The following is a 20651-nucleotide window of genomic DNA, read 5'->3' as shown; positions in this document are numbered from 1 at the left end:
TATCGGAATTTGATTTGAATTTAAATATATGATTAAGTTGGAAGAGACTCCGCTATCTCATACAAGTATTATGCCTATTGGGTGTGAACTGTTCTTATATTCTTAATTATATATACATACTAGATAGGTGATTCAAACCTTATTTGATGGACTAATTAATTTATTATTATAATCTTCACTTATATTTTATGACTATGGAGAATCCTCCTCCTCACCACTATTTTACACACTTGTTATCACTTTCGGTTCATCTTTTCGGTCAGAAAGAACAAAACACGTAACATGCATAATATCCCAACGCAGTGTTCAGAAACTCGCAATCTCTCAACCGCATCTCTCCAAAAGCAGATTCCTTTCCCTTCCACAATCTGACCCACACAACACCCTTTTCCCCTTTATTCTATATTCCATTTCTCAATTATATCTCAATCAATAAGCCACTAACATCCAAACAGAGCCTAGCTGATAATTCAGAGAAAAAAGAGTTTTTTTATTTCGCCATGGCTGCTGAGAGCGTGGTGGAAATGGAATCCTCCATGAAAAAGCATAGAGATGGTGATGAAAAGAATAATGATGTTTCTGTTAACACTGTTTACGTGGATGTTGATGGGGGTGATAAGGACCCGACTGGGAATGGTGTTTCGTCTGTGATTCCTGGGTGGTTCTCTGAAATTAGCCCAATGTGGCCTGGTTAGTTTGTTTTTTTTTTTTTCATACTCTTTTTGCATTTTGATTCAAAAAATTAAGCTTTGCATTGTTTGTGTTTGAGTTAATGCTTCATAGGTTTAGTTGTAAAGAAAGGAGATTTATAGTGTTTAAACTTGTTGGATTATGTTTTGTATAGTTATGGGAAAGTTAATTTGTATTGGTTTCTGGCTTTCATTCTATCTCTAGTGGTGTTTGTTTTTGTGTGAGGAGGTTTGGATTTGGTTATCTGTTTGATTTTTATGATTAAGTTATCTTTTTTCTCTTGGTTTTGGTTCCGCTTGGGAACTAGAGATAAGTGATGAAATAATGTAATAGAGCTAAGACAAGTCGGATCAGACTTCCGGTACGATGGTGTGCAGTGGAGAGGAGATGGATCTGCAAGGTTAACACTCTAACACTCAAGTCAGTGTGGTGGAGAGAGAGGATGAACCTGCAAGATTAGCATTCCAATGCTCAAGTCAGTCACTAAGTGAAAAGTAGTTTTAGAGAGGGAATAGATTGAATACTTGAGATGGCGCGATCTGGTCTTTATATAGTATGCATGGTTAAAACCGTCCGTGTGTGATTCGCCCCTAGTGTTGGTTTCCGTTTGATTAGATTCGATGGTGAGAGATGTAGTGGAGGGTGTGATTGGGTGTCCTCAGTAGGGATGACGATCCACCTATTCCGTGCGCCTTTTTGTTCAATACTTGTTATTGGGTCTTCTTCGTGGGCCCTGCGACGGCTTGTAACAACAGTTTCTATCCAATTTCCAACTTTTTTCACTCTGATTTTTAAAACTAGTGTCTAATGAATTGAGTTTTTGTTTATAATTCTGTTTGGCATTTACCAATGTTTGCACATATATGTATCAATCAAGCTTTTCAAAAATGCTTTCATGGAGCAATTTATTTTGTTGTGGTTTTTATTTTATAACAACTTCTTTTCCTATCTATTATCTTACCTGTTATCTTCCTGCATAATTTGTGGAGTAATGGTTATGTTTATTTTCTTTTTTAACATATGAACATGTAGTAGTTTAAGCTTACTTTGGTATGATGTGAAGTCAATTCATCTTCGTTTTCTGGTACCAGTTCCTGCTATTTCCACACGTGTTTTCGATTTAGTATAAACTCATGAAATGAAATGTGGTTCTACTTTTGTAGGAGAAGCTCACTCTTTGAAGATAGAAAAGATTTTGTTTCAAGGAAAGTCTGAATACCAGAAAGTCATGGTTTTCCAGGTACGTACATGATGTTCCAGTTCCAGTCAATTTTGAAATTACAATAACATTTTTCTCTATACCATGTATCTATAATCTCAATGCAATGCCGTGATGTCTTTTGCAGTCATCAACATACGGTAAAGTCCTTGTTTTGGATGGAGTTATTCAGCTCACAGAAAGGGACGAATGTGCTTACCAAGAAATGATCACTCATCTTCCTCTATGTTCTATTCCAAATCCCAAAAAGGTCATTGACACTTCTATGCGTCAAAGAAATTTTAGCATATGAGTCTATATTGATTCACTTGTTTACTAGTGTATGCACTTATGAGACTGTTTGATAAAGCTTATGGAAACAACTTTTGACATAAAAACAATTTATAGCTAGTTTATCTAAAAGTAGTTTGACTTTATTTGATCATTTTTTTTATAGAAATAACTTATACATCGGCACTTATATATGATAAGAGCTTATACTTTTGTTTATCCAAACATGCACTTATATATGATAGGAGCTTATACTTTTGTTTATCCAAACATGACTTGTGTTTATATTGCATGTTCAGTCTCTGAACTTATGTACTTCATTTTCACTATAATTTTCTCTTAGGTTTTGGTTATTGGCGGAGGTGATGGAGGAGTCCTGCGGGAAGTAGCACGTCATTCTTCAATTGAAAAGATAGACATTTGTGAAATTGACAATATGGTTGTTGAAGTGAGTACGCCACACAAAATTTTACTATGTTCTTTCCTGCCTCTAACTAAAGCTTAATAGCAATTTCAAAAAATATTGTCCACATCTGTAATTACGGCTGTAACGTCATGGTTTTTGGAGTAGCCGAGAAAAAAATTGCAACTATAATTGTGGGACCGTCAACCTCATTTATCTGATATTTCATAAATCGTGACACTGCTGTGACCACAACTGCGATTTAAAATATTGGTTAAGTTATTTTGCTGGCAAGCTAATATTGTACATAAATTTGTTCTCTATTTTTCTCCAAACTTTCGGATTTGATGTAGATTTTTCTATTGCTCGGTGGCTTCTAGATGCAGTATGTAGTACTCATTGTAAATATTGAATTCTTCACTTTGTGCAGGTCTCTAAACAATTTTTCCCTGAAGTTGCAGTAGGGTTTAACGATCCACGTGTGACACTTCGCATCGGTGATGGTACAAACACCAACTCTCATAATTTCCCTTAAATATTTGAGTTTAGTTTTGATACATTGTCGGTGTAAAAAGTTGCACAATGTCAACAATTCACAACTAGTCATAAATAATTTAACTCTTTATTGAGAAGTTATGATAAAAGTCAAATGTTTTTAATGATCTAATTCTAACAAATTATAATTGATTTACAATGTAAGAAATATTTACAAGGGGTTATATTAAATTGTGACTAATTTACTCTTAATTGAGAAGTTATATTTTTCTCATGATGACTTTTGCACAATGGTCTAGGAGTTGCATTTTTGAAGGCAGCTCCAGAAGGAACTTACGATGCAGTTATAGTGGATTCGTCTGACCCTATCGGTATGCTACATGTGTAATAACATCATAGTTTTCTGGATATTAACTTATTTTTAAAGGGAAGTTAATGTCACATTTGATATCCTTAAGGTCCTGCTCAGGAGCTTTTTGAAAAGCCATTTTTTCAGTCGGTGGCAAGGGCTCTTCGTCCTGGAGGAGTTATGTGCACTCAGGCAGAAAGTATATGGCTTCATATGGATATAATCGAGGACATTGTAGCCAATTGTCGACATATTTTTAAAGGCTCTGTCAACTATGCTTGGACTACAGTTCCTACATACCCTAGGTATGTTTTTCTCTAATTGTTTTTTCGTAATCTATTTTCCTATTCGAGAAGAGAAAATTTGGCGATTAAAATCACATGTTCAAGACATAGAACCAGTTTCTTGCAAATGTAAGATTAAAATCACATGTTCAAGACATAGAACCAGTTTCTTGCAAATGTAAGATGAGATTGTCTACAATACAATTAGTAGTATCAATGACCAATAGCGCTGTTAAGAGTCCCACATCGGACAATATATGGCCTAAACATGTGCTTATAAGTGGGGGCAATCTTCACCCTACTAGCCAGTTTTGTAGGATTGAGTTAGGCCAAACCACATTACTTAACAAGCGCATTATAGAAGAAACCAAAAATCAGCCATACAAACATAGTGTTACGGTCTTTGCCATACCAGAAACATGGTAGATATAATAATAGGTGCTATGGCCTGTAGAGGCTGTGCTATTTGACAACATGGTCCATCTTGTATATGATAATCCATCTTTATATTTCTTTTATTTTTTTCGTGTTAGTGGGATGATTGGTTTTATGCTTTGCTCAACGGAGGGACCTCTTGTTGATTTCAAGCGTCCGGTGAATCCCATTGATCAAAAAGAGTCTCAGAAGTCAGCAAGACCACTCAAATTCTACAACTCTGAGGTCTGTTGCTCCAACCAACTTTTGCATTTTCCCTCTTTCTTTAACTTTTACTAGTTAAACTTAAGTCCATCTCTGCCTTCACTGCCAGATTCATACAGCAGCTTTCTGTTTGCCGTCGTTTGCAAAGAGGAAGATTGGTTCCAAAGAAAATTGAGAAAATGATTCGCAAGAGCTCAAAGGAGCTCATGCGGCGGTTGAAGTCCAGCATTCATCTTTACTGGATTGGTCATCCATCGATGGACCGAGGAATAAGTCAGTGGTTAAATTTGACATTGAAGAGTGTCTGTTTATTTCAGGAGATGTCTTGTAGGTGATAGTGACATAGTTGATGGATTCATTTATCAATAATTTTTTCATTAACATGATAGCTAATGTTGAATTATGATTAGCTGGCGGATGAAAATTTTGTTTAATGAAAATGGTTGCTTTTTATCTGCTTAAACAAAAATCTGTTTTGAGATTGAAATCCTTTCTGATTTGGAGTGATTGATTTTGGCATCACAGGTACTTTCATTTAGTATCATTTGCATTAATTAAAATAAGTGGTGCTATAAATATAGTTATAATTAGTGTATAGAGCTTATTAAATAGGCTGCATAACCAGAAAACTACCTCAATCCTACTTCTAAGGCACTCTAACATCTTTGCCTAATTCCTCATCTCTTTTCTTTTCCAAGTATCTATCCTTACAATCATGAAAATAGATCATGAAAACCACCCATTTCAATGGAACCACCATGCAGAACAAACCAACTTGTATAAAAGTTCCATTTCCTTGTTGATAGCCTCCAATGTAGTAGCAAGAAAATCTCAAAAAATGTCTCCATACAAAGAAAATCAGCATAATAAATAGCCCATTTCTATGACACCCTCTACTAAAATTAACAGACAGTACTAATGAATCAATACCATAAATACCCTCCAATACAGAAACTACAAGACTCATGTTCCAAGTAGAAATCCATTCCAAATACATCTTCAAAACCATTGCAAACAACAAGCTGCAAATCACAGTAAAAACCACAAAACTCAAATGCCTTGAGAACAAAAAGTAGTTTATTACTATACCTAGTAATCCAACTTGGTGAGTAGCTGTCAAGAAAACAACATAAACAAAAGTGTGAAATGAGCCTCTCAATTTTGATGAATCAACAGGTTTATGAAACATCTCCTTAAGACTCATATCATTATTCTCTTGTTGTGAACTTAGCTTTGAAGCTAAATTTATAGTAACAATAGCAGTTCCAAACTCAAGAACATGGAGAGGGAATATGTAAATCAAACCAAGTTGAATAAACTTAAGGTAATAATATTCCCTACTCATTAGATCTAGCATGTAACCAAAGTTTCCATAGAGAATATCCTCCTTTGGAATATTAACAAAAATATAATAAGTTTCAATTAAGGTTTCTTGAAGCTGAGTTTCAAAGTAAACCATTATACAAAAGAGAGGAAGAGAAGTAAGAAAGGTGAAGAAGATAAAGTTGAGATTTTTAACATATATGGTAATAGCTTCCTTGAGTATATCAAATACCCCTAGCTTCTGCTTCTCCTTCTTCATGACATTATTTTCACTTTCCATGTCTATTGAACTTTCAAAAACAATATTATGTGAAGATTCTTAATTAGATACTTTTTTTTTGGTTTAGTTTATCTTCTTTTATTGGAGGGAGAGAGTAATGAGAAGACTTTGACTTATGACTTTGTCATATAACTTTTGTGGATGAAAAATTGGAGTTGCAAAGTGTGTGGTGTTTCTGTGTGATTTCCACTTTGATAATTTATTTTGATAGCCCAACTACTTTGTCTATAAATAATGTTGATAATGTCAATAAAGAAATGAATACTTATTGATAAGAATTAAATATTGACAGGCAATGGGAATGAGAGGATTTTTTTTTTTTTAAATTATATGTAATATATTTAAGATTATAATATAATATAGTTATAATTAGTGTATAGAGCTTATAAAAAAATAAAATAAATATAGAATAATTACTTTGAATGAGTGGTTTATGTAATATATTAGAAACTAGCCGTCTACCCGTGCGATGCACGGTAAATTTGATTAAAATACTATTACTAAAAAATATTTTTAAGTATTTAATATTAATGGTGTTTTCTATAAAAATATTAATAATTTGTATAAATTATAAAATAAAATATATTTTTGATAAAATTACAAAAAATACTAAGTATAAAAATATTTTGAAAAAATTATTCACTAATTTATTTTTAAAAATCAACGTATTAAATAAATAATAAAATTAAAAATCATTGATAAATAAGAATTACATAAACCATAAAAAAAAAGTAAATAAACCAAAAATTAAACATAAGTAAGAAATAGAAATAAAGAATGCTAAAAAAATAAATGATATAATAAATTAAAAGTATTAAATATCAATAATATTAAATAATTTCAAAATCAATAGCTACAAAAAAATATAAAGAATTAACAAACATAAATAAGAATAGAATAAAATCACATATAATAACGTTGAATTATAAAAATAAATTAAAAATAATACTATAATATTTATCTCTTAATCCTTCATTTTTCACAAATCCAACTTCTTCATCAAAAAATTTATGAAAAATAAGTCAATAAACATCAATAAAATTAGAAGAACTCCATCATTTACTACCTAAAAAAAATCATGGATTAACAAATATTAATAAAATTAGAACAACATATCATATTATAATAATGAATAAAAATTAAATTAAAAAATAATATTATAACATTTATCTTCTAATCCACCATATTTCACATTCCAACTTCATTTTTTAATCTCTACCTTTCACAATCCAACTTCATCAAGACATTTTTTCTAAAATATATATTTCATAATGCTTCAAAATTTGTATCTACAAAAAAATCAAAAATAAATAAACACTAATAAAATTAGAAAAACTTCAAAATATTTACCTACAATCAAATAATTAAATATTAATAAAGATCAACAAAATAAAATTAAAAAATCTTTACCTCCATTGTTATAATATTAATTAACAAAAATCAATTAACAAAATAATATTATAACATTATTTTCTAATAACCTCCATCTCTTACAATTCAACTTCTTCACTAATTCTTTAATAAAAATTATGTTCCGTATTCCTATTAAAATTGCACCTACAAAAATAAAATCAAAGATTAACAAATTAATAAAGAGAATAAACATGATGAAGTGGAAAGAGAAATAATAACAATAACTTCACTAACTTGAACCTTAAAGATGTATATTCAAATGTTAGTAAAATTTAAAAAATTATAATGTTCCACCAAAATAAAGAATTAGACGTTCAAGGACACATTTCAATCAAACTTATTGAACTGTTAAATGATGTTGTCATTTGCAAAGAAGTTGAATAGAATATTGAATATGTAGATGCATGTTTTACCTTATTTCAAAAATATGATTTCATATGACCATATGATCACAAAAGGAAAGAAAGAAAGGGTGTGTTGTGCATGCAAAACATTTGCTAAATTTGAAAAGATTCAGTATTTGACATCTACAAAGGCTATTAAACCAAAAACAAAATAACAAAATTGTTCTTACTATTTATAAAGATGGATGTAGTTAGTGGTTAGTTATTATTTTGTAAGATGTTAGTGGAAAACTATTATTAAATTAAATTTAGCAAAAAACTTTTTTTGGAGCACCACGATGAAGTTATGGAGTTAGTGGTTAAATGACTTGAATATTAACTCTATTTTACATATATATATATATATATATATATATATATATATATATATATATATATATATATATATATATATATATATATATATATATATATATATATATATATATAAAAGATGAAGTTAAATTTATCCAAAAAGAGTATCCGATGAAGTTTATGGGGTTAGTGGCTAAGTGAAAAATAAATTAAATTTATTAGTCAAAAAAATATATTTAATGAATTGGAATTTACCTTAAATAAATCAATGTTGTGGTGAAAGGTTTATGTTTTATTTTTTCTTAAATTAACTAATTGATTATTTATGATGAAATGGTGAGTGGGTGAGTGGTTTATGTTTTATTTTTGTTATTTATTTATTAAGTTAATTAATTTTTTTAGTGTTGAAACGTGGTTAGTGGTTATGTTTTATTATTAAATTAACTAATTGATTATTTATGATAAAGTGGTGAGTGGGTGATTGGTTTATGTTTTATTTTTGTTATTTATTTATTAAATAGTATGATTTATTAAATGAATTAATGGAGTGTTATTTATTTATTAAATTGTATTATATTTATTATTAAATTGTATTATATTTATTATTAAAATTATTATTATTATTAATTTTATTTTAATTATTAATTATTTAATTAGTGGATTAATTTTGGAGGGAGTTTTGGAGGGAAATTTTGGTGGGAAAAAGTTACAGGATTATAATTTAGTATGATATTTTTACTAATGAAAATTGTGCGTTCAACTCTAGAATTATTTTTTGACAATTTTTATGAAACTTAGAAAAATGGTTAGAAAAGGAAAACTTTAATGAATTGTTCAATCAAAATAGTATGATATTACTTATAGAGCAAGTTAGTGAGCACTCTTAAAACTATGCTCTAGCACATATTATAGCATAGTATAGTGGGCAATCACCTCTCAAGTGTCCTAACAAACTGTTACTCTCTCCATTGAGTGATGCACTCTCCGTTGAGTGACGCAGTCCACAATTTCACACAGATTAAAAAAGTGTATTAAAACAAGAGAGAGAATAATGTTTTTACTATAATACTTTTATTATGTATTAGGAATGATGAGATTTTTATTAATTAGATGGTAGAATTGAAAAAAGTGTATTGAAAATTAAAATTAGTCACTCATTTTTTGACACTATTTTATTCCAAATTAATCACTCATTATAGGATGGAGAGAGCATTAGTTAGTTACACAGTTAGAGTTAGACTCACTCAGTTAGTTACTTTGTCAATGTTGTTTCTTGATTCACAAGTCATTACCTCATAGTTATTTGCTTTTGAAGTAATTATACTATCTTGTAATACCCTCCCACAAGGTTAGGACCTGTGTATATCTAGCATTGTCAACTTGAAAGCAAAATGTTAAAAGGTTGGTTGTGGGAGTAAAGATTTTGTGAAAAATCTTCTCTTAAACAATGTGATATTCTATTTCAAATTTTTTTGTTCTTTCATAAAAGACTGTATTTTTTGCGGTGTGGAGTTTTATGTTGTTGCAGTAAAGAACTGGTGTTCTAATGCATTCAACCTTGTTGTTTCTTTTTGGATTGGCTTCATTATGCAAAACAATAATATGGAGAAGTGTTCAAGATTTCCCAACTGTTTTAATCTATTTTTTTGGTGCAGAAGAGACACGTGTTGGATGCGATATCCCAACATGTAGGTACGACATTTGGGTCTTGCTCAATAGGCTAGAGTGTTGCGTTTTGGAATATTTTTTAATTAAAAATTCAATCAAGTTCTATTGTTTTTTTTAGCAATATGATTATATTATTTGTTGGACAAGTGTGAAGATCAAATCAGATTTAAATTTGAATTTGAAATAATCCAAATCATATCTTATTGTTGGAGAGATTTATGAAATAAATCATATCCAACTGATTTTGCAACTATTCTGGATATAATCAAATCTAATATCCAGGGAGAAAAGCCCAAAATACTTTTTCTACATAAGGAACTCAAACCTACATTGGAAAGAAAGAAATGCATTGAAGATCTTTAGAGTCTTAGGGTTTATTTGAGTCCTTGTTATTGTTGTATGTACACCACACTATGTTTTAGTTACTTGGCTTAGTTATAGGTTTGTCTAGTTGAGTTATAATTCAATGAACATTCACATTGGTTGAGGTTGATCACTAGGGTTTAGTGATTGAGAGAAAGTGATAGGATTTCTCATATTTAAGGGGGGAGCTAAATAGAGATTCATTGGGTAGTGTTAGGAAGAGGCATTGAACAACATAGGGCTTGTTGTTCCTATAAGACTAAATGTACTAAGCTACTAATAGTGAATTTCCTTTCTTTGGTTGGAAGCCAACCCTCTAGATGTAGGTGATGTTGCATCAAACTATGTTATCAATTATTGTGTTCTTTATTACTTTTTTGCTCCATCAACATGTACAAGTTAGATTGTGTTAATTATGGTGATTCTGGTTTAACTTGTCGAACAAGTTATCTAGGACATCACGTTCAACATATGTTCCCCGAGGAACAGAATTCCTAACTCTTAAGTCTTTGAACAAATTACAACAGTTAATGTTTTGTACTCGGATTCACTTGAAGATCTTGACACGATCAATTGCTTATTAGTCCTCCATGAAATAAGTGAACGTTTTAAAAAGAAGTATTGGCTTGATACAAGTTGTTTAGAATCAAGGCAACCATTCCAATCTGCATCTAAGTATAACCTTATATTTGAATTTTTGAATTTATTAGTAGAAATATATCACTATGCTATAACAAGACTTCAATTATTTTAGGACATGACTAGCATCATGAAAATGGTTCATAGTTGGAGCAGATAAAAGTTTGTTTAATTATTAAGGGTAAAAGGTGAAATTAGGCCTAGTAGCATTAACAAACTTCAAGTTTTCAGGAGTAAAGTGAAGAAATATGATCTTTCATTGCCACATGCCACAAATACGAAAAGGAAATGCACATAAGACCAAATTGCCTTCAAATTTAGAGAGGATCCAAGAAACCGCGGAAAGAAGTTAAGATAGCCTACATATCTTAGGATTACAATGATTCCTTTGACGAGGAAAAAGAAAACATGTGTCTCATGGAAAATCATGAAGAAGAAGAGATAACCTCTTATTTTTCTTATCAAGATCTTTTTGCATATGTAAAAAGCTAACTAAAGAAACAATTAAATTAGAACAAATTGTCTCTACCTCTAAAGGCACTATTTCTTCCTTCGAATTGAAAAATAAAAACTTATTGAAAGAAATAGAGAAACTTAAAAGAGAGACAAGATGATCTAATTCAAATCTCCTCCTTTTCTCACGAAGTCTTATATGAATCTATCAAGTATGATCAATGTGACATTTAAAAAATAAAATTTATGATTTTCAATACATACTTGATAAATTCACTAAAGGAAGAGACAACTTGAATCTTTTGTTAGAAAACCAAAAGGCATCTTACAATAATGTTGGACTTGGTTATGAACCTCAAAACAAGAGTAAAAAAGGTTATGAACCTAAACTACATTTAAATGCAAAACATTAAAATGTAGTTATTGTAATAAAGATGGTCATATTACTATGTTCATTGAGAAAAGCATGAGAGCAAAAAAGGACATCCTCCTTCATACTTTATAAAGAACATTGTGAAGGTAAAAAGAGAAAGATGTTTGCTCATAATATATATTCCACTAACATCAAAGAACCCAAAAAGGTTTGGGTACCAAAGATAGAAAAGTTAAATTGTGATGATGATGATGATGATGATGATGATGATGATGATGATGATACCAACGGTTGCTCTTCATGTCATATAACTGAAGAAATGAACATGTTCCATTGTTCCATTCTTATGAGGGAAGAAATCTCTTCGCATGACAACAACAATACAAAATCATTGAATCTTTGATTTTTGGTAAGATCCTTAATCTTACCATTTAGTTGCTCTAATTAATTAAAGTGTTATTATACAAGTTATAAAGTATTAAGGAAGTTGTGTAACAAAGATAATAGAGTATGTTTAAGTCCTCTATATGCATGACCTTTAAAAAATTAATGTAAACTATTTTTAAATATTCTTTTCAAAAAAACCATGACTATAGAAGAATTCATACATATTACCTTTTATGAACTAACCCCTAGTCGGTAGAAGTAGAGGTTGTTAATTGTGCAGGTATACCTGAAAAAACATCCTTGAAAGATGATCAAGGGAAAGGAAAAATATCAAAGACAAAAGGAGGTTGAAGTTCAAATGGAGATATTCAAGTTAAAGAAGTCAAATTAGAGAATCCATGTCCATATAAAGAATGGATGACCATTAAAGACCGTCTCATTCAAAATGTAAATGGAGTTATTTCTAAGAGAATTTCATCTCAACACTCCCATAGCAAGGTCTGTAACCTTGTGGACTTTGTTTCACAATTGAGCCAAAGAAAATTGATGAAACTATCATCAAATAAAATTGGTCTCTTTATATGCAAGAAAGGTTAAATCAATTTGAGAGAAGCAATGTTTATGAACTCGTTCCCAAAGCTTAAGTGAATCTAGTGATTAGTACCAGATGGGTCTTTCGCAACAAGCTGAATAAAGATGACAATATTTTAAGCAATAAGGTCAAACTTATAGTGAAATAATACAATCAACAGGACGAAATAAATTTCTATGAAACCTATGCTCGTGTAACTAGATTAGAATCCATAAGGATGTTATTAGTCTTCTCTAGTATCATAAATTTCAAATGATTTCAAATAGATGTAAAAAGTGCTTTTCTAAATTGCTACATTCAAGAAGTGGTATATGTTGATCAACCTCCAGGTTTTATCAACTCAACCTTTCCAAATCATGTCTTCAAACTTAAGAAAGAGTTATATGGACTGAAACAAGCATCTAGAGCTTGGTATGATCCTCTAAGAAGATTCTAATTTGAAAACAAATATCAAAGAGGACAAGTTGTTAAAACTCTATTTATCAAGAAAATTGAACATGACATTTTATTAGTTTAAATTTACGTTGATGATATCATATTGGATGCTACTAATGAATCCCTGTGCAAGGAATTCACTGAGATGATGCACAATGAGTTTGAAATGTCAATGATGAGGGAGATTCGATATTTCCTAGAGCTTCAAGTCCATCGGACTAAAGAAGAAACTTTCATAAATCAAGCTAAATATTTACAAGGAGAAGTCCAAAATAACAGCAACCCCAATGTCAACATTATGCAACCTTGACAAGGACAAAAATGAAAAACCAGTTGAAGAAAGTAAATATTGAGGTATGACAGGCTCTATTCTCTATCTCAGTGCAACTCATCTTGATATCATGTTTGTTGTTTGTTTTTGTGTCTTCTTTCACACACACACACACACACACACACACACACACACACACACACACACATGTTTTAGAACTCTTTTTTAAATATCATAACTCTTAAAATTGTTTTCAAAGCTAAGTCATTCAGCAAGCTGAAATGATAAATTTATTTCTAATAAATAAGGTAAGCTTCATAGCTCCAACCTAGGTTAGGGGTTCGTTAAACTGCCGCTTACTTATTAAGCGCTGGTTATATCCCAGCCAAGCAACCAAAGTCGGGGACCTAGGTGGGAATAATGAAAGAAAAGAAAGAGAAGGGGAAAAAGAAGGTAGAGTAGTTGGTTAACTCGTCTTGATATCATGTTTGTTGTTTGTTTTTGTGTATGCTTTCACACACACATGTTTTGGAACTCTTTTTTAAATACCATAACTCTTAAAATTATTTTCAAAACTAAGTCATTCAATTAGGAAATTGTCAGATTATTGTTTTAAGTTTTCTTTAATTACCCAGTTGATTGGATCTCTAAGCTAATCAATTGGAAAAGGCCTAAACGATTGAGCAATCAATTGTGACAGTCTTAATGGCTGGAAACATCTCTTTACCCCAACTTTTCAAAATGGACCAGAATAATTGATTATCTCACTCATTCAATTGATTGAATTTAGGAGCCAATCGATTGGGTCATTAAGAGTGTCAATGAATCTTTTCTTTTATTGAATTTTCCTTCTCCTGTATAAAGGAGGATCATCTCCTCATTACACACCATTTTTCAAAGCTCTCTATTTTCTTTGAAATTTATCCCTCTTTCTTTCTCTTTGAAAATATTTCTTTCACTTAAATTGCCTTAGTCTTTAAGTGAAAAGCTAATTATGAGAAATTGTATCAGTGTCGTGTTGTTGTTATAACTTTCAAGGGTGTAATACTCTTGAGGAATCGAGTTTTGTTTTTGAGATAAATCAGTCATAAAATCTCTGTTTTGATTTTATAGCTTTGTTGGAAAAAGTTGTGTTTGGTTATTGAGATAAGCCTGAAAAATCTCAAATCGACTTGTTAGCTTAGCCTGGGTAAAAACTTTTATTTTGTTTAGGGATAAGCCTTTGTAAAATCTCAAGTTCAACTTGTATCAAGGTCCGTGGACATAACCTGTAAAAACTCAAGTTTAGAGTCCAAATTTTAAAAAGATCTCTTGAAAACGGGAGTAGGCCAACATTCTGCCGAACTTGAATAAATCATTTGTGTCATCTCTCTAAACCTTTAATTATTTTATTTTTTGCGATTTACTTTATTGTTTTTATATTACCGCTGCTAATTTTTCTCAAATCTCAAAAGATACTAATGCAATTTATTTTCTAAGTAACAAAACCTTAAAATTAATCGCAAATGACATCTAAGTCTAACTTTTGTTAAAGAGTAATCGTCCGAGGAGGAAAAGTGACTTCAAGTTATTCACTAAACGAACCTCTATACTTTGATGGAGAAGGGTATAATTTGTGAAAATAGAAAATGAATTTTTTCGTAAAAGGGATGAATTGTTATATTTGAAGGACTTTGAAGGGAGGTCTGATTTTTCCTACATGCAAATTAATGGTGTTGTAGAAAACAAACTTGAAAAAAATTTGACCCAACGATGATAAAGAAAATGTGCAGCGCAGTTTAAAGGCAAAAGTTATCATCAGTACCACTCAACACATCACTGCAAATCTTAGGGGCAACTGTTCTGATTCGGTCAAAAGCCTAATAAATGAGGCCCACTTGTTGTTTCAAGAAAGCCTAAGCCTAATGACTACTTGATTCAAATATATAAATTTCTACATGCGTAAGACTTATGATACATACACACTTTTCATACTTTATTTTTTGAAAATTTTAAACTCAATAACTAACTTGGACGTTGGAGTACTAACCTAACAGTTCCACCCCTGCGCTCAGCCGTACTAAATACTTGCAACACCGCATCACATTTATTCGCACGTAACTATAATCCTAATAGCTCCGAAGTATGTATCTTGTGCATAGTAAACAGTTTTTGTGTCATAGCAAAAAGTAACCTCTTTATAGGAAGAAGGCTCAAAAAATGTGAATAAAGGTTTAAAAAGAAGAAAAAGAGTATAGTAATTGGAATAGACAAAATCTGACATCTGAGTATACTTCACGAGACCGATAACAAGGAGAGAAAGAGGACCAACAATCATAGGAGGTTGTTGGATAGTCATGAGAAAAATAGGGAATTACATTATCAAGAGTATAGCAATAGAATGCAGCTAATATCATGGCAACTATAAACAAACCAATCACATAACATTAGTTGATAACATTTATTATTTGATCATATTAAGTAGGCTGCATAACCAGAAAACTAGCTCAATCTTACTTCTGAGGAACTCTAACATCTTTACCTGATTCCACATCCATTTTCTTTTCCAAGTATCTCTCCTTACAATCATTGAAATATATCATGAAAACTACCCATTTCAATGGAATCACCATGCAGACCAAACCAACTTGTATAAAAGTTCCATTTCCTTGTTTATATCCTCCAATATAGTAGCAAGAAAATCTTAATAATTGTCCCCATGCAAAGAAAATCAGCATCAAAAAAAGCCCTTTTCTGTGACAGGCTCTGCTAAAATTAATAGAGTGCGCTAATGCTTCAATACCATATATACCCTCCAGAATTGAGATTACAATACTCATATTCCACATAGAACTCCATTCTAAATACATCAGTAACAACTTTGCAAACAACAAGCTGCAAATCACAGGAAAAACCACAAAACTGAAATCCTTCAACCAAATATGGTAATTTATAACTATCCATAGTAATCCAAGTTGATGAGTAGTTGTCAAGAAAACAACATAGACAAAAGTTAGAAATGAGCCTCTTAGTTTTGTTGAATCAATAGGTTTTTCAAACATCTCCTTAAGGGTCATTTTCTTCTCTTGTTGAGTATTTAGCTTCGAAGCTAAGTCTACAGTAACAATTGCAGTTCCAAACTCAAGAATTTGGAGAGGAAATATATAAACCAAACCAAGTTGAATCAACTTAAGGTAATTATAATCCTTATTCATACGATCTAGCATGGAATTAAAGTATCCATAGCGAACATCGTCTGGAATATTAATAGAAAAAGTTTCAACTAATTCTTGAAACTGAATTTCAAAGTAAACTGTCATACAAAAGAGAGGGAGAGAGGTAAGAAAGGTGAAGATGATAAAGTTGAAACTTCTGACAGATAACATAACAGCTTCCTTGAGTATATCAGATACCTCTAGCTTCTGCTTCTGCTTGAGGATGTCTTCACTTTCCATGTTTCTTAAACTTTGAAGAACAATATTATGAGAAGATTCTTAGATCTAGTTTTTTGTTGTGTTTCTCTTTTACTGGAAGCAGAGAGTAATGAGAAGATTTTGACTCATGACTTGGTAATATATTTAGTGGATGAGGAAAATTGTGGGTGGCGTGTTGCAAACAAAGTGTGTGGTTCCTAAGTCATTATTACCATTTTGACCATTGACAACTTTGTTAATAAATTTTGTTGACAATGTCAATAAAAAAAAAGAAAATGGTTATTAATTAAAACAATATTAATGACTATTTTTACAACAATATATAGCTTTGAGAAAATTATTTCTTTCATTATTTAAAAACTCTATCATGAAGCTGAAAATAAAGCATGACTATTCCACAAATAAAGTTGAATGCAGAGAAAAGTATTCTGGCATGCATGAGGGTAAAAGTCAGAATTACAGTCAGCAAGGAAAAACAGACCAAGAGAAGATGAATTCCTCAAATTTCAACCATTCGGCGTAATGACGAACAACATTAAGCAAGGCAGAACGGCAAGTAATTGAAGGTGACAGACATGAAACTCTATGTAGAAGAAGCATGTGAAGACATGGCCGAAGTGGTGATGCAGGAACTTTAGCTCCTGCACGTTTAGTTAAATAGAATCAAACTTACTGATCCCACACAACCAAGATGCTGGTCATTGCAGTCCCAATGGTGCACCATGGAGACTACCGTCGAAACAAGGATAAACATTCAAATCAGTATGCAGAATTGGAACCAGTAGACACTACATGCAGCTAGTCACTAAGCAAATCCCAGTTTGATTCGATTTCATGAAGATGCAGCAAGTCAATATCTATATTTTATCTATCCATCCTTAAACTTCTTCAATTCAAAAGGAGGATGCAGCTGTAGTCCTTAAGGGTCAACAAAAAATTTCTTGCGATTTTAGTCAACTTATATGAAGAAGCAACAAGATGAGACGGTGGTGGAAGCATGCAGCACAGAAGCAGACAAGAAGATGTACTTAGTTGCGAAACAATGCTGTTTTGGCCGATAACCACACCTCAAAATAGAGAAACATAAATGTTGTCATTTTAGGAACCATTGGTAATGACAAAAAATCAAAATCACCGCAGTGGGTTAAAAAGACATATAAGCAAACAATCAACATAACTTAATATAGATATTTAAAGAAGGGAAGATTAGAACAACCTTCAGGTTCTAGTATGCAGAAGAGAGACAAGACAACTGCCACAAAACAGAGTTCAAGGCACCCTTTTGGCAGCTACAACTCTTTGCGAGTATTATAAAAATCCAAGTTCCTAGCAATACCCATTATCAAACTTAATTACCATGTCTGTTGTAAGCTCACCCAATCCTAGAGAAACTACATTATAGCGAAGAGGGCTCCACAACAATTACTCATTATTTGCTTCATTCATATTCTGATTTTAATCTCTGGAAAAAGAAGAAAAAAAAACACAGACGATAAGTTCGCATGTTATTCATTAACTCACATCACATCATCAGAAGAAACTGAGTAGAACTTACTCAGTCGTACCCATTGGCATAAGGTGAATCACGGCGAGAATAACGGTATGGAGGGGACCTGCTGTAGCTTCGGCCACGAGGTGTTATGCTACGTCGTCTTGGGGATCTCCCATGTGGGCTATAACTCCTAATAAAATGAAAAAGGAAAAAAAAAAAAAACACCAAACGAAACACGAGAGGAATAATATATCAATAAAGGATTAGCTACCATTTCATATAAAAGCCTATGAATGTAACAACATACCTGCGGCCGTAACCATAACTTGGACTTCGACGACGCCGGTAATAAGGACTAGGACTGCGCCTCCTTCCACCTAGGCCTCGTGATCCACCGCGTGAACGGCACTCCCGAGCAAAGTGTCCAGGTTCACCACATTCATAGCATTTTAGATCTCCTCCTCCACGCCCATCGCGCCCACCGCCACGGCCTCCTCCTCCACTCTTAGAATTATGAGAAAGCTCTACACGCCAACCATTTTTTCCTATAGAACATTCATATTCATACATTATGATAATCCCAAATCTCGACGATACACAAAAAAGTAAAAGGAGAGACGCGAATCACGGGAATGACAAATTGACAAAACATGAACACAAACTGACCATCTAAAGCATGAATCGCATCAAGGGCATCCCTCCGATCATCAAACTCGATAAACGCATATCCTGGCGGTCTTCGAGCAACCCAGACACTGCATTGCAAAAATTAACTTAAAACTTGCAACCAAATTATGAAAAATGTGTAACACTAACAAAATGGAACATATTCTACACAAAACAATGAACTTTTTTTAACAATTAAAAAAGGGATTAAGAATTAAAAAATCTATTTTTATGACTAATTACCTACTTGATCTAAGTAATTAACTGGTAACTCAATCATTAACCATTGTTTTAATGTAACATTGATTGCTATCATTCATAAACTGAAAGAAGAGAATTACCTTCGGAGAACACCGTAAAAGCGAAATTCATCTTCAAGTTCCCTCTCAGTGACTCGAGGGTCCAAATTCCCAATATAAACCCGAGCCATTCTTCCAAACCCTAAAAAAAGTATTTTTAAGACTGAAAAAGTTACCCAAGTGAACAAAAACCGAAAATTTGCATGAAAAAATCATTTTTGAAATAAAATTTTGAGAAAACAAGTGGCACGGGTAATAGAGATTTTGGGAAGAATATGGAGGAAATGTTACAGTTTCGAATGCGGAGTTTGAAGAGAGTGGTGAAGAAGAGATCAATAATCACCTGTAACTGAGAATTCTGGAGAATTTTGGATGATCGTGGGAGAAATTACGAAGTGATTATGCCATTGAAATTATACTTTTATCTTTTGTTATAACACTTTCAACGCTGCGTTTTGGACTTTGGACCAATAGTAAAAATCTCTAAATAACACTCCCTCTTTTTGCTTATACACACCACAGATTTGTTGGTGTATTCTCATAATACAGTTATTCATGCATTATTACAAGGGATTCTTTATGATTAGAACTTAATTTGATAAGGATATTCGCATAAGAGTTTCCTTCTTTGAGAATGTGGTGGATAGAAATGTTTTAATCTTTAACCAGCTAACTTCGATTTAGGTCCAAAAGATTAGTATAATGATGAAATATCGATGTTTCCTTTAACATTAATTGAATGACATGGAAGGAATCAGAAAAATACTTGATTTTCTTGAATCTCGTGTTTCAATAGAGAGCAATGTTTGTTAGTAGAGTTGAATTAATACATGTAAAATGTTTGACAATTCTTCACTACTATAATAACGAAACTGAAATTGATCATTTGAGTTGCGCATCTGACCACCGTGACTTGTTTGTCTTGGACTTGTTAATAGTTGTGCATCGGACCACCGTGACTTGTTTGTCCTGGACTTGTTAACACACTGTCATCAATGTTTAGGACTCGAGTATCATTGTCGCCATATTTCCAACACACTTTCCTTGGAAGTTGTAGAGAGGAGTAAAGATTTGAGTTATTAAATACTCGTTGTGATATGTGATGTGTAACACCTTAAACCTCACACACAATATATCGAGAATTTAAGTAAACAAGATGCAAACCACTTAGGGTGTCACACACAACAAACATAGTCTATTTTGTAACACGGGTTAAATCAGCACATTTAAAATTTGTCATTGCATGCTCACCTTCAATTAGGGTATCATCGCAGCAGAATCAGCATCGAAACAATTGAATAAAACATTTCAACTCATGACATTTTGTCTCATAAACATCAACTTCATAACATAAACAAGGAGTTGTATTATTCAATTCTCAACAACTTTAAAATCTCAACAAAAACATAAATAGTAAACTTCAACAAAACAAAACAACTGAAAGCAAATGTTCCCGGCCCGACGTTACATGATCAAAGCAAGACCCTACTAGTAAAATGATAAATTAACTAAAATCACTCCAAAAGTTATTTTCCAC

The 20651-nt window shown here is 31.9% G+C and overlaps 4 protein-coding genes across 6 annotated transcripts; 1 reads left to right on the top strand and 3 right to left on the bottom strand.

Moving 5' to 3' along the window:
• The first annotated feature begins 210 nt into the window (after window positions 1-210).
• LOC131620524 (spermidine synthase 2) lies at window positions 211-4800 on the top strand. Its single transcript, XM_058891639.1, has 9 exons — window positions 211-690; window positions 1854-1930; window positions 2037-2159; window positions 2523-2627; window positions 3013-3085; window positions 3377-3448; window positions 3536-3731; window positions 4244-4370; window positions 4459-4800. Exons 1-9 carry the CDS (start codon window positions 501-503, stop codon window positions 4522-4524), a joined length of 1029 nt encoding a protein of 342 aa, XP_058747622.1. The 5' UTR covers window positions 211-500; the 3' UTR covers window positions 4525-4800.
• Window positions 4801-4929: 129 nt separating this feature from the next.
• Window positions 4930-6118, bottom strand: LOC131620525 (uncharacterized). Its single transcript, XM_058891640.1, has one exon. It carries the CDS (start codon window positions 5950-5952, stop codon window positions 4996-4998), a length of 957 nt encoding a protein of 318 aa, XP_058747623.1. The 5' UTR covers window positions 5953-6118; the 3' UTR covers window positions 4930-4995.
• Window positions 6119-15456: 9338 nt separating this feature from the next.
• LOC131620522 (uncharacterized) lies at window positions 15457-18011 on the bottom strand. Its single transcript, XM_058891634.1, has 2 exons — window positions 17874-18011; window positions 15457-17724 (listed from the first exon to the last, which is right to left on the bottom strand). The coding sequence occupies exon 2, from the start codon at window positions 16676-16678 to the stop codon at window positions 15737-15739; it is 942 nt and encodes a 313-aa protein (XP_058747617.1). The 5' UTR covers window positions 16679-17724; window positions 17874-18011; the 3' UTR covers window positions 15457-15736.
• LOC131620523 (serine/arginine-rich splicing factor RSZ22A-like) lies at window positions 17815-19587 on the bottom strand. Of its 3 annotated transcripts, none has more exons than XM_058891637.1 (6): window positions 19458-19587; window positions 19157-19256; window positions 18816-18904; window positions 18457-18694; window positions 18223-18339; window positions 17815-18119 (listed from the first exon to the last, which is right to left on the bottom strand). In XM_058891637.1, the coding sequence occupies exons 2-6, from the start codon at window positions 19243-19245 to the stop codon at window positions 18113-18115; spliced, it is 540 nt and encodes a 179-aa protein (XP_058747620.1). In that variant the 5' UTR covers window positions 19246-19256; window positions 19458-19587; the 3' UTR covers window positions 17815-18112. The 3 variants fall into 3 exon arrangements, with proteins under 3 accessions (XP_058747620.1, XP_058747618.1, XP_058747619.1); XM_058891635.1 differs by having other exon boundaries at window positions 18213-18339; window positions 19458-19586; XM_058891636.1 differs by having other exon boundaries at window positions 18213-18339; window positions 19406-19517.
• Between the last annotated feature and the right edge of the window lie 1064 nt (window positions 19588-20651).

Source organism: Vicia villosa, linkage group LG7 (assembly GCF_029867415.1).
Source record: "Vicia villosa cultivar HV-30 ecotype Madison, WI linkage group LG7, Vvil1.0, whole genome shotgun sequence".
Lineage (NCBI taxonomy): Eukaryota > Viridiplantae > Streptophyta > Magnoliopsida > Fabales > Fabaceae > Vicia > Vicia villosa.
The sequence above is the reverse complement of the archived record's forward strand: the minus strand, read 5'-3'. Positions and strand labels throughout refer to the sequence as shown.

Excerpts from the sequence above, each read along its gene's own strand:
- LOC131620524 (XM_058891639.1), top strand. The coding sequence starts at position 501 with ATGGCTGCTGAGAGCGTGGTGGAAATGGAATCCTCCATGAAAAAGCAT. Across the intron at positions 2,628-3,012 it reads TTGACAATATGGTTGTTGAA|GTCTCTAAACAATTTTTCCC; the intron begins GTGAGTACGCCA and ends CACTTTGTGCAG. Across the intron at positions 3,449-3,535 it reads GGATTCGTCTGACCCTATCG|GTCCTGCTCAGGAGCTTTTT; the intron begins GTATGCTACATG and ends GATATCCTTAAG.
- LOC131620525 (XM_058891640.1), bottom strand. The coding sequence starts at position 5,952 with ATGGAAAGTGAAAATAATGTCATGAAGAAGGAGAAGCAGAAGCTAGGG.
- LOC131620522 (XM_058891634.1), bottom strand. The coding sequence starts at position 16,678 with ATGGAAAGTGAAGACATCCTCAAGCAGAAGCAGAAGCTAGAGGTATCT.
- LOC131620523 (XM_058891635.1), bottom strand. The coding sequence starts at position 19,245 with ATGGCTCGGGTTTATATTGGGAATTTGGACCCTCGAGTCACTGAGAGG. Across the intron at positions 18,695-18,815 it reads TGCGATTCATGCTTTAGATG|GAAAAAATGGTTGGCGTGTA; the intron begins GTCAGTTTGTGT and ends AATGTTCTATAG. Across the intron at positions 18,340-18,456 it reads AGTTATGGTTACGGCCGCAG|GAGTTATAGCCCACATGGGA; the intron begins GTATGTTGTTAC and ends TCATTTTATTAG.